Source organism: Chrysemys picta, chromosome 5 (genome assembly GCF_011386835.1).
Source record: "Chrysemys picta bellii isolate R12L10 chromosome 5, ASM1138683v2, whole genome shotgun sequence".
Taxonomy (NCBI): domain Eukaryota; kingdom Metazoa; phylum Chordata; order Testudines; family Emydidae; genus Chrysemys; species Chrysemys picta.
The window spans coordinates 116,700,295-116,712,614 of NC_088795.1; the positions used below are offsets into that span (position 1 = coordinate 116,700,295).

General features: G+C 45.1%; 1 protein-coding gene across 1 annotated transcript; it reads right to left on the minus strand.

Annotated features, from left to right (window-relative positions):
• Positions 1 to 8,178: 8,178 nt before the first annotated feature.
• DRD5 (dopamine receptor D5) lies at positions 8,179 to 11,109 on the minus strand. Its single transcript, XM_005300292.4, has one exon. The coding sequence runs from the start codon at positions 10,220 to 10,222 to the stop codon at positions 8,744 to 8,746; it is 1,479 nt and encodes a 492-aa protein (XP_005300349.2). The 5' UTR covers positions 10,223 to 11,109; the 3' UTR covers positions 8,179 to 8,743.
• Positions 11,110 to 12,320: the final 1,211 nt, after the last annotated feature.

The following is a 12,320-nucleotide window of genomic DNA, read 5'->3' on the forward strand; positions in this document are numbered from 1 at the left end:
AAAGGACTCAGCTGCTATACCCCTATGCCACACTGATACACAGTTCCATTTTTGCCCTGTCATGGCTTTATGTGACCCAGCGTAATTAGAGCAAACTTTATGCTGCTCTAACATTGCACATGAATGCAGCCCTGACTATAGTAGTAAAATGATGAGCTCTAAGTCACTGCTTTTGACTTGCATTCCTTGCAGTTCAAACCATACACCAGGATCTGACATAGGATAGTATAGCTTTAACTTCAAAAATCCACAAAAACTCACCTCTTGACCATTGAGTCAATATTTCTATTCAATGATTTACCTTCACCTTATGAAATCAGCCAGTGATACTATAATGGTGTACAAATTTTGTTAAATCAAAATAAAAACTTACCGGAGCATATTTAACATCCAAATATAGTTTAAATATACTTATCTAAAAAGTGAAATAAAAAAATGTAATGCTCTTCTGTTTCAAACATATATTTGACCACATTGGGGAAGAAACTGTCTATGCACAGAGTGAATAGAAAAGATGTTATTGATATATATCTAGATGGTCAATGTGTCAGTCGCAGGGCTAGGTGCACCTCTGTTTCCTTTCTGGTCTTTGAGTGCACACTGCTTAGGTCTTGGACATCTTGTTTTTGCCTGTGTCAGGGGGCAACATCACAATTCTTCCACTCAGACTGCAACAGACAGTGGGTAGCCAGACAGGTCAGGCTACCAACATTGATCATATTACAGATTGAAATGGGTTTTGGGCACCTGCACCTCCTCCCTTTAGGAGCCTGTGACATAGGGACCAGTTGCCTCAAAGTACTTTTATTTAGCACTTTGAACAACGGGGGTGGGATAGCTCAGTGGTTTGAGCATTGGCCTGCTAAACCCAGGGTTGTGAGCAGGGCCAGTGCAAGGATATTTTGCACCCTAGGCGAAACTTCCACCTTGCGCGCTTCCCCCACCCCCAATAAATCACATACATTATACACAATACATGGTCACAGAGTAACATGTTATAATTTAAAATTTATGTTTCCGCGCTTTAAGTTTAGCAAATTTAGAAACAAGTTCCTCCAAGTCAATGCTGTGAGCAATGTCATGTTCCAGGGCCGCCCAGAGGATTCAGGGGGTCTGGGGCAAAGCAATTTCGGGGGCCCCTTCCATAAAAAAAAAAAAAAAAAGTTGCAATACTATAGTAACATGTATTGGAAATGTAAAAAATAACTAGTGAAATAATTCTTGAATGTAATTGTAATAATTTGAAAATACACTAAATACATTATTTAAAAACATTAAAAGCTGTAATGGTATGTATACATTTGCAATTACATAATGGGCTGTTGCTGGGCGATTGTGATGGTTGGTACCACTGGGCTGCATTGCCTGGGGGTTGTGCTGCTGTTGCCCAGGGCTGGATGGGGAGCTGGGCTTTGGGTTCGGGAGTGCCCGGCTCACAGGGGCTGGGCTCAGAGATATGGGGAGATGGGGTCAGGGGGGTGTCTGGCTCAGAAGGGCTGGGCTTGGAGCTGGGGGGTCAGGGCTGTGGGGGATGGAGTCAGGGAGGCTGCCCGGCCCCTTACCAGGCCACTTACGCCCTCTCCCAGGAGCCTCCGACATACTCGTGGGGCAGGGGGAGCCTCCGACGTACTCATGGGGGCCCCTGCGGGGCCCAGAGCAAATTGCCCCACTGCCCCCCCCCCCCCCTCTGGGCGGCCCTGAACTCAGATACTGGGCATGACAGAGGCTGGAGCAGGGAGAGGGGGGGCACTGGAGAAGCTCAGCTCTGCAGGCTGCCGTCCTCTCCAGCCGCCCAGGCCTCGCACAAGGGGAGCAGGAGCAGGGACCAGCCAAGGACCAAGGGGGCAGGAGCACAGGCGCCTGAGGCCGAGCTGTGGGGAAGCACTTACCTTGCCTAAGGCACTGGCGTCAGGGTCCTCTTTCTTCCTCCGCTCCACAGACTGCCGCCTGAGGCTCTTTTCTTCTCCGTGCCCCTGCTGGGGCTGACCGTGGAGGCTGAGCCAGGAGGCAGCCGCCCCTTTCCTCCAGAAGCCCTGCTGTTGCGCCTGTCACTGGGCTTGTGCCATGTGCGCTAAGCAGAGCTCTGCCCAGCTGCTGGCGCCCCCGCCGGCAATGAGGAGAATCGCATGGGATGGAGCAGCCGCTGCGCTGGGAGGGAGAGGGAGTCTGAGCCGCCGGCAGGCAGCCCAGGGGTTCCCTTGTGTCCGCGTGCCGCCGGCAGCCCAGGGAAGGGAAGGGAAATGCAGACCAAGTAGCAGCCCTGTGCTGTATCTTGCTCAGCACAATCTGCCCCAGGCACAAACTCCTGCATTAGTTACTGGAGTAACAGAACACCCCCTGCACACACATCTCCTTGCACCCCACCCCACCAATGACCACTCACACACACCTCCCACAATCACGCTCTTTCATATCCGTACACTATGTACTCATATCACAGCTTAACATTGGGGGGTGGGTTTGAAATCCTGGCTCCAATGCAGTAAATGGCTAAACTCCCATTGATTTCCATAGGGTCAGGATGTCACTGAGGATGGATAGAGGAAAGCAGGTACATGCACATAGTGAAAGGATTTTACTCCCCTTATGCATCTGCAACTTGATGACTGTGTGTTCTGGACAGCGCACTAAAGCTCTGCACCCTTTTGCATGCAGCATTTATACAGGATTGACCCCTCTAAATGCCAAGTATTTTATTTTGATCACTGACTCTCTCCATTTTGGAGTCAAACAATTTTTAGCATTGTTTTAAAAATTTAAACATGAGTTTTCAGTACAAGAATGAACAAGATGTGGGTGAGTGGCTCGATAGGAACAATAAAGAACACAACAAAAGCTATGAGGGTAAAGCACTGAACGTATTGCAGCACTTTTCTTCCCTTTTGACAGGCATTCTATTTGTATCCAACTCCAGGAAAATGTTCTAAGTTTCTTTATCTCCGAAAAAATAACACTCACAAAAGCGGACACTAGCAACAGCTCTTTTGGGGTTTGAATATTAAAGCAATATTTATAATGGTTTGCTGCTTTTTTACATAAAATGTTCCACATCTATATTTGCTTCTCATAAAGACAAGTTAAAAATTAACAAGGAGCTCCTTGCATAGTCTTTTTTAATTCACTTAAAAGAGATTTAATTAATTGAAAACACATTCTACTGCTGATGGACTTTCCCAGATTTGATGCGAACCTCATGCTACGCTTTGGATCAGGCCATATTTAAGGCCTGATCATTACCACTGCACCAGCTGCAATCAAATTGCAATATTTATCACGGTTAAATGTAAGATTTGCTACAGAACAATAACTATAACACAAGATAGAAACAGAAAATAAGCCTATGATCTTGAAGTCCACCTATTAGACTGAACTGGGATTACTAAACAAGGATTACTCAAAAGCCAAATGTATTACACATTTAAATTACTTCATAAAGCCACACTTAAAGCACTAAAAGAAAGAACTGGTGATCTGAACTAACTCAGTGATCTGATATTTAATTAGGGAACAAAAACATGAGAGGAGTAGGATGACATTCATGGAATAATCATGCTGCTTGGATGTTTTGAGGTACAAGGTGCATCTAAAGTCTTAAGAAGAGATTAGATGTGTAATAATCACTCTCCTTACTTGCTGTTCCAGTAAAAACTGCTATGGGAAAAAAAACCTGTATTGCAAATACTAAAAAGGGAGACCACTTAAAAGGTAGGGCAGCAGGTTCATCTGCGAGAAACTAATTAAGCCAATACTTTTCTGGAATGTTCAGATCAAAATGCTGTCACTTTCATAGTGAGAGGCAAGACAGTCATCTCAGAAACAAAACACTGTCAACTCCAAACACTACAATCATGTGAGCAACTTCCAGACAAAACACCTGATTCAATATGTTTCAAGTAGAATCACAGTAGCGTTCCACATATCAGTTTAGGTCAAAAGATTCTCCCCTTAGTATGAAGGTGATCAGATGAAAATTAAAAGGCACTGTCCCTTTAAAAATGGACACCTTGCTGAAAAGCCAAATGGAGAGATTATTTTATTAACTATTCGTGTGACCCATGTTACCATAGTATCTTAGCACCACACAAAAATGTTTTAAAAAGGCCTTGGGGGTGATTAGTGACTTCTAGACCAAAAAGTCCAGCAAATGGGTTGCAACCATAATTAAACATAAAATTATAAAACACCTAGAAAATCAGGATATGAAAAGGACTAACCAGCATCGTTTCTGCAAAGGAATATCAAGCCTCACTAATGTGTTAGAATTCTTTGAATGGGTCAATAAAATAGTGGATAAAGAAGAACCAACTGATATTAATAAATAGTAGAGTGATTGGAAGTTCCCAATCTCTGTCTCATATTACAAGAACAAATTCAGTGGTATATAAGGGGTGAAGATTCAAAACTGATAAAAGGAAATATTTTCACATAACATTCAGATTTTGGAACTCATTGCCACAAGTTATCAGAGGCCAAAAGTTTAGCAGGATTCCAAATGGATTAGAGCTTTATACAAATAAGAATATCAAATTAGAATAGTAATTTTAAAAAATACACAAGAGCTTTGGAAAGGATATAAACCTTCAAGTTTTGATGCATAAACCTATCTCTAGCTACCAGGGGCTAAGAGGAAATGTTCCCTGGGGTGGGTTATCCCATAACTGCCTACTGCAGGGTTTCTTCCTCTGAAGTAGCTAGTACTAGTCATAATGGGAGATAGGATAGTGGACAAGAGGAACCATTGGTTTGATCCAGAAGGGCAACTCCTATATTCCTAATTTTCTATTACTGTATTTATCCTCGTACCACTCGAGATGTAACTAAATATTTATCCTCAATGTAAAATTGAGGTGCTGAAGCACAGCAAGACGAAGGCCCAGATCTTCTAGGGCAGGGATCAGCAACTTTTGGCACCCCACACTGCTTCCCGCCGCCCCCATTGGCCTGGAGCGGCGAACCATGGCCAGTGGGAGCAGCGATTGGCCGAATTTGCAGACGCAGCAGGTAAACAAACTGGCCCGGCCTGCCAGGGTGCTTACCCGCGTGCCAGAGGTTGCTGATCGCTATTCCAGGGTATTTAGGTGTCTAACTCCCACCAAAATCAGGGCTATTTGTGAAGCAGAAGTTGAAAGGATGGAGGAACCAGCACAGATGACACATGACAGGGCATTTGGAGGTGTAGGTAAACACTGTCTGAAAGGCACCAGTGGGATATACAATCAGGTGGATTGTCATGTTACATTGCATTTTAGACTATTACGTTCCTTGAGTTCATATTTTGTGTGCTGACATTTTGAAGTTCACCTTGACACTGATGGAGAAAACAGTCTTATTGAGATACCTTCTTGAGATGGATGGAAATAAGCTTGAGGGAACTATTTCCCTGGAGTGAAATTCACCTGGGTTAAGGGCCAGCACAAGGTCCTCTACACAATTCAAACTCTACATTAGATCCACATGAACAAGGATGTCGTGGCCCCTCTCTTTACTTGCCCCATTACGACTGATTTATGCAAGACCTGCATGGGGACCCCCTCATCATTATGTGGGGGTATAGAGATGTGACACTGTACTCCAAACACCTGCCTGGCATCCCCATATTCTCCACTATCATATAATTATATGTTTTGTACAAAGTATGCCTTGTGAGGTATCATTTAAAAGGTCTTGGGCTGTTAAATATTAATATCCTGTTGGATTGTACGTGCTATCATGGTGTGGGAAGTTACAAAGTTCTGCTATGTGCATGTTACTCAAATATGTTGGGAAGTTGGAAACACCCACAATCAGTCTTTCTGGAACAACAATGGAGAAGCCAGATGGTGTTGATGGCCCATTAAGGAGAATCCACACTATTAAGGATCATCACAGGATCTGTGTACAATGAAGGCTTCTCAGTGGAAGCACGTAAACAATGGACACTGCTTGACTCAGTCATAGCAAAAGATCTTTCCAGCAAGCTGGAGGAACCTATAAAGGAGCAGAAGTGACATCATTTATCCTTACTTCCCCCATAACGCAACACCTGGAAACATGTCTGGAGAACAAAGACTGAACTAGGAAGGTGGTCCCAGGCTGGAAAGGAGAATTCCAGCCTGTGTATTAAGGAACAATGCCATCAGGAGGAGACACTGCTTGATTCAAATCCTGTCTAGTTTATAGAACTCAGATTGCGGTTTTACTTTTATTTCTTAGGTAATCAGCTTTGATCTGTACACTTACTACTTATAATCACTTAAAATTGACCTTTATGTAGTTAGTAAATCCGCTTTATATTTTACCTGAAATGGTGTTTTGCTCCAAATACTTGGGGAATCTGCTCAGGAACAAAAACTGGTGCATGTCCTCTCCACATTGCGGGAGGGGCAGATTGGGTAATAAAAAATTACACTTGTCAGGCATCTGACCAGGGCAAGACAGTATAGCTCTGGGGTCCTAGGCTGGAGATCTATGGGGAATTGGTTGGAGCTATTGAGTTGCTGGCAAAAGCATTCATGTAACTCAGCTGGGTGTGTCCCTACCTGTGGATGTCTGTGTAAGTTCAGGCCCTAGAGGGTTTTGCAGCTTGTCACAGCACCACAGTGTGAGAGGGAGCCCAGGTTGGTGAGACAGAGGGCGCAGCGGTACTCCAATTCTAGGTTGGAGCCCAGAGAACCTGTCATGGGAGACATTCCTGTTTTTCCCTTAACCTCTATTGACCCAATGTCCCTCAAACGCTGTGCAAGCCCATAAACTAGAGTAACAGCTGAGAAGCTGTGGAGACCTGGTTCCTCGTTGGGAGTATATTTCTCTCCACCACCAGATTCTGGGTATTCTATCCACAAAAAGTCCAGTTACTCTGACTTAGTCGGGGAAAGTGAATTTTACTCTGGGTAAATACGATCTTGCATACAGAACCTGTTTGATTGTATTCTTTGATCCCTAAGGTGGACCTAGTGGGTGGTTGACCCTGACTATGTACAAGAGACTATTGCTTTCCAAAACTTTCTTAAACTAGAGCCACAATATCCTAATCCAAAAGCAAGCAGAAGAGGATATGAATTGAGACTTGTAAGCAATGGGAAGATCCACCCTCAGTGACCAAAGGAGAAAATGAAAACAAACATCTACATAACCAGTTAATGTCAAACAGTACACCAAAAATACTGCATACATAAAAAGGTCTGATCACTAAATCCTTACTAAGCAAAATCCCTTCTGTGTTCAGTGGAAGTGCTGCCTGAATAAGGACTGTGGGATCAAGCCATTTATAATTTGATTTCAGTCTTATTTAAGCTCTTCTAACTTTAAGCAAATGAGCAATGACACTTTTAAAAAAAGACAAAACAACTCAAACGTTATTCATAAAACAAAGACAACTCTTAAAAATCACATTTTAATATTTAATTTGCTCCCTTTGATAAATTGCCTGGGAAGAAATAACTATCATCCCTTTTCTGAGCTGAAATGCTTTAGAATGTTTCTAAAATAATATACCTAACTATTCTAAAAATATCATTCCATTGCACTTGGAATGGGTTAATAGAATTAAAGTTTCTTTAAAACACCTCAAAGTAATGATTTTTTAAACCTGTATCTTCTAAATCCTAAATCTCATTAAATACCCTTTAACATTTTAAAAGTTTGAATTAAAGATTCGGCAAGACCAGAGATTTCGGTTTAAAATCCAACAGCAGCACTGTCATGCATTTTGGCATTTGTGAGCACTCCCTACAACTATAAAACCTAGTAGCAACACTGGGAATGACTAATTATTGTTATCATTTTCTAAAATAGTTACTATAGAAAACATACCATTTTGTGAACACTATCAAAGGAGGTTATTCTTTGCTCACTATTACCATCTTAATTCTAAACCTGAATGGATGTTTAAGAAGATTTTATAAATATACATTTTCTGTAGCTACAATATCAAACATCATGACTAATAAAGGACTTCAGTGACAATTAATGATAAGGGAACAAAAACTGTAAGCAATAATCTAGCTCTGAGTAGAAATATCAAAAAGAGCTAGTTTAAAATCAGGTTTTTCCTGTGGGCACTGCTTCAACTCAGACATCCTATTTCCACATAGACTAGACTAGTTTGCTTTTGAAATAATAAGTTACTTGAATGATTAAAGTAGAAATGCTAAGATTTGTTTACACAATGTAAATCTTCAGGCTAATGAAGGAAAAATAACCCCTTGATCAACAACATTTATTTTCATCTTCAGGACAAGGCAAGGATATCAACAGCAATAATGCTGCCTAGGAAAAACACATGAATTACAGAGAAACTGTTTTGAAAGAAACAGAAACAAGTATTTAAATAATCACCCAATTCACCACCACTCCAACCCTTAGCTCCACATAAAATTCAAACAAAAACAAGAATTGGACAGGCAATCTAATAATTTTTCTTTTTAGTGACCATGTCATTACATCTGTCCCTGTTCTTAGAAGTCATGATACTTTATGCTTTGAGAGCACTTTCCATCTTCAGAGCTTTTTATAAACACTAACTGCATTCATATCCCAGTATCACATCCCAGGGCTGATTTAATTTCCTAATCCTCTCTCAGTTTGGGATTGTTGAATTAAGTTTGTTTTATCAACTCTGTGGCAATTTCTAAACCCTGAAAGTGCTAGACACAGTTGGAGTGAATTGACTGACCAAACTACAGCTTAGAGTCCACTAGTCTTTTCATTCTGTGTTTGTAATTTGTTGTACAATCCAGTAAAAGCAGACAGGACACGATGCAATTTAATGTAAACCATTTGGAGTGAAAGGTGTTGTTTTGTCTAGGGAGATCTCCCCCTCACAGTCCAGCTCACACATTGAGTCGGTGGCAATCTCGTGGTCAGGGGAGATCTGGGACATCCTGTCGAAAGGTTCATCCTCGCAATCAACCACATTAGGGATCATGTTGACATAAGCAGTCACTATTTCCTTATGGAAAAGCGTGTCTTGATTGTAGGAGATGAGTTCATTGCTTATATTGACTGTCTCCACTGGAGTGCTAGAGCAAAACTCACTGCACCCTAGGAGGTTGGAGAAAACCTTCCTGAAGTCAGCATTGAAAGCATAGATGATGGGATTGAGGGATGAGTTGGCCCAGCCAAACCATACAAAAATATTAAAGGTGGTCTCGCTGACACAGGGAAGGCCAGCATGGGGATCATTAGGGGGGCTCTCACAGAAGGGGACCATGCAGTTCAGGATGAAGAAGGGCAGCCAGCAGCAGACAAAGACTCCCATGATGACTGAGAGGGTCTTCAAGACCTTGGTCTCTTTTCTGATTGAAGTCTTGAGGCTGGTGTGGTGGTGGCAGTCAACGCGGTTGCTCCGGCAGCTCTGGGCATGCTCGGCTGCCCTCTCTAGGGAGGAAATCCTGCGGATCTGCACTTGGGCAATGCGGTAGATCCGCGTGTAGGTGACTAGCATGATGGCCACAGGGATATAAAAGCTGATCAGCGAGGAGGAGATAGCATAGGTCCTGTTGAGGCTGGAATCACAGCTCTCAGCCGGTTCCTCAAGAGTCTCATTGCTGCCGGGGGTTCCCTCAGAGGGTTTCAATATTACTGTCCAGGTGGTGCCAATCCCTTCCGCCCAGGTGGTGCCAGTGCCCGCTGCTGCCGAGGTAGTGCCTGGTCCACCGCCACCAACATCCCCACCTTTATGCCAGTTGAGCTGGACAGGAATGAAGGAGATAAGGACAGACAAAGCCCAAGCCATACTGATCATCACCAAAGCCACCCTCTGCGTCATCTTCCTCTCGTACCTGAATGGGCTGGAGATGGCCCAGTACCTGTCCATGCTGATCACACAGAGGTTCAGAATGGAGGCAGTGGAGCACATGATATCAAAGGCCACCCAGACATTGCAGAAGGCCCCGAAGGGCCAGTAGCCAGCCACCTCAGCCACTGCCTTCCAGGGCATCACCAACAGGGCCACCAAGAGGTCAGAGACGGCCAAGGACACGATGAAGATGTTGGTGACCTTGCTCCTCAGGTGCCGGAAGCGGATGATGGCCACACACACCAGCACGTTGCCGAACAGCGTCCAGAGAATCAGCAGGGACAGCAGGCTGCCAGCCACTATCTGCGCCGGCCCCGGAGCCACAGGCGGTTCCCCTGCGCCCTCCCCAGCGCCCACTGCAGGCGGCCCGGGCTGCTGCAACAGCAGCGAACGCGGGCGAGGCTGGAAGAGCAGAGTCTGATTCTCCCCTGGAGACTGGAGCATGGCTGGGTCCCTCCCCCCGGGGCCAGGGCAGCGGGAGCGCGCTGCACTGCTAACACTTCTCCCGGGCGCCCGCCGCTTGGCCCCATTGGATCCAGTCCGCCAGCCAGTCACCGCTGCCGGGCTCGCTCCTGCTAGCAACGTGCTCCGCGGCGGCCGCCCCCGGTTCGCCCCCTGCACTCAGGGTGCATTGGGGCTGCTGTTGGGCTCCCCTCCTGCAGCCGATGCACCCGAGTGGTACTGCTGCGCTGCTTGGACTCTTAGCGAAGGGCAGGGTGCTGCCAGTGCCCCCGCAACTTCTACCAGTGCCCCCTTCCGCTGCTGCCAGCGCCCCCCACCGCCCCAAGCTGCTCTCAGCGCCCCCCTGAACAAGTGCGGGGCCCCCTCCTGCTCTCGCGCCGCGCGCTGCAGCTTGCCTAGCCCTCCTGCCCCAGCGCTGCGCCTGCTGCTGTGGGTAAGTCCCGGAGCTACGGCGGGGCTCCCTCTCCGCTCCGAGAGCTGCCGCTCGAGTGTCCGCTCCTGCCGCTCTCGCCTTCACTCCCCATGCCGGTGGGTACGCTCCGGCGAGCTGAGCATGCTCAGTAACCAGGGGAGCCGCTGTCCTGAACCTCTGCTCCCCGAGCAAGCTGGGGACAAACTTTGGGATGCGGGCGCACGGGAGCGGGCTTCCCGGCTTGTGCGCCTCCTCGGACAGGGCGGGTCGGTGCCGCTGCCCACACTGGGCGGGGGCATTCCGGGCACACACTCGCCCGGTGCTGCTCAGCGACAAGGCTGAAAGCAGCTGTGCACGGGACACCGAGTGGCTATTTCCAGCACAAGCACACAGCGCAGGTTAAACACATCCAGACGTGGCTGGGGTGGGGGGTTCACCTTATGTCCTGCCCATCTTATCAGGTTCTAGGAAGCCCACATGGGTAAAAGGTAGAGAAAGCCTGCGCTGGAAGGCCCTGTTGATGCAGAGCGTAGGTAGAAAACAGAAGGGGGTGAAGTCCCTGTCCTATGACCAATATCCCTCCTGCAAGAGTCTGTGTTTTATGTCTCCCTAGGGCCAGATTCAAGGAACAGGCAGTTACCCCCGCTTAGCCACAATATTTAGGGCTCGATCTGAACTAACAAATAGATGTCGGGGGGATCATTTCCTACATATTTTGGCTAATCTAGAGTGACTCTTTCCATGCATAAGGCTAGAGCCATCACCCGTAACCTGGGGGAATACTACAGAGGTGCTTTTTTGGAATATGTTTATTAAAAAAAAAAAAAAAAAAAAAAAAAAAAAACTCAGTTACATAACTTCGTAAGGGTGTGGTGCTGGCGAGAAAAGCATTACAAAGGTCACCTGCAGCACCCCCCCCCCCAAATACCTTTCACAAGCTAGTGCTAGCACTTGCTATTTTCTGTAATTATTATTATAAAAAAATACTAGGAAGGATCATTCGAGGTTCAATTAGAGCTCTGTAACATACATTTAGCCAAATCTAATTTGCTTTCAGCTTGTACCAGGGACTTAAGGCACCCTGCATATTAAAAAAGTAGCCCACAATAAAAAAAGTTTTTGCTACTCCCTGAGGAATAAAAGGCTTGGGGGAGGGAGGGAAGTTATTTTAGTAATTCTAGCCTTCTATACCTGATTTCCCCAAAAACTCAATGGACAACTGGAGGATGTTTATAACATCCAAGCAACATAGAAACAGATTTAATTTGCTATCTGTCTGTAGAATCCATCTTTCTGTCTAAGGCTCTAATCCTACCAAAAAAAGTGTAAGCATGAGTTTAACATTCTAATCTCATTGAACTCCCCATTCACGTGTGTAAAGTTAAGCCTATATGTTTTTGCAAGATCAGAGGCTTGACTCAAAGAGTAAGTGTTTTTTTATTCAGATAGTTGTAAAAAAATAAATTGGAAGAAAAATATAGTTGTTCAAGATTCAGTGTCTATTTTCAATTAAAAGCTGACAACTCCCAATCAATTAAGACAAGTCTTAATATACCTGATATTTCTGAAATAAAAGCAGAAATTTAAAGAAAAACCAAGTCATACTCCAGGAAGTCTCAGAAAATCATAAGATATAAAAAGAGGAAGCACCAGTCCATTTCTCTCTTT

Excerpts from the sequence above, each read along its gene's own strand:
- DRD5 (XM_005300292.4), bottom strand. The coding sequence starts at position 10,222 with ATGCTCCAGTCTCCAGGGGAGAATCAGACTCTGCTCTTCCAGCCTCGC.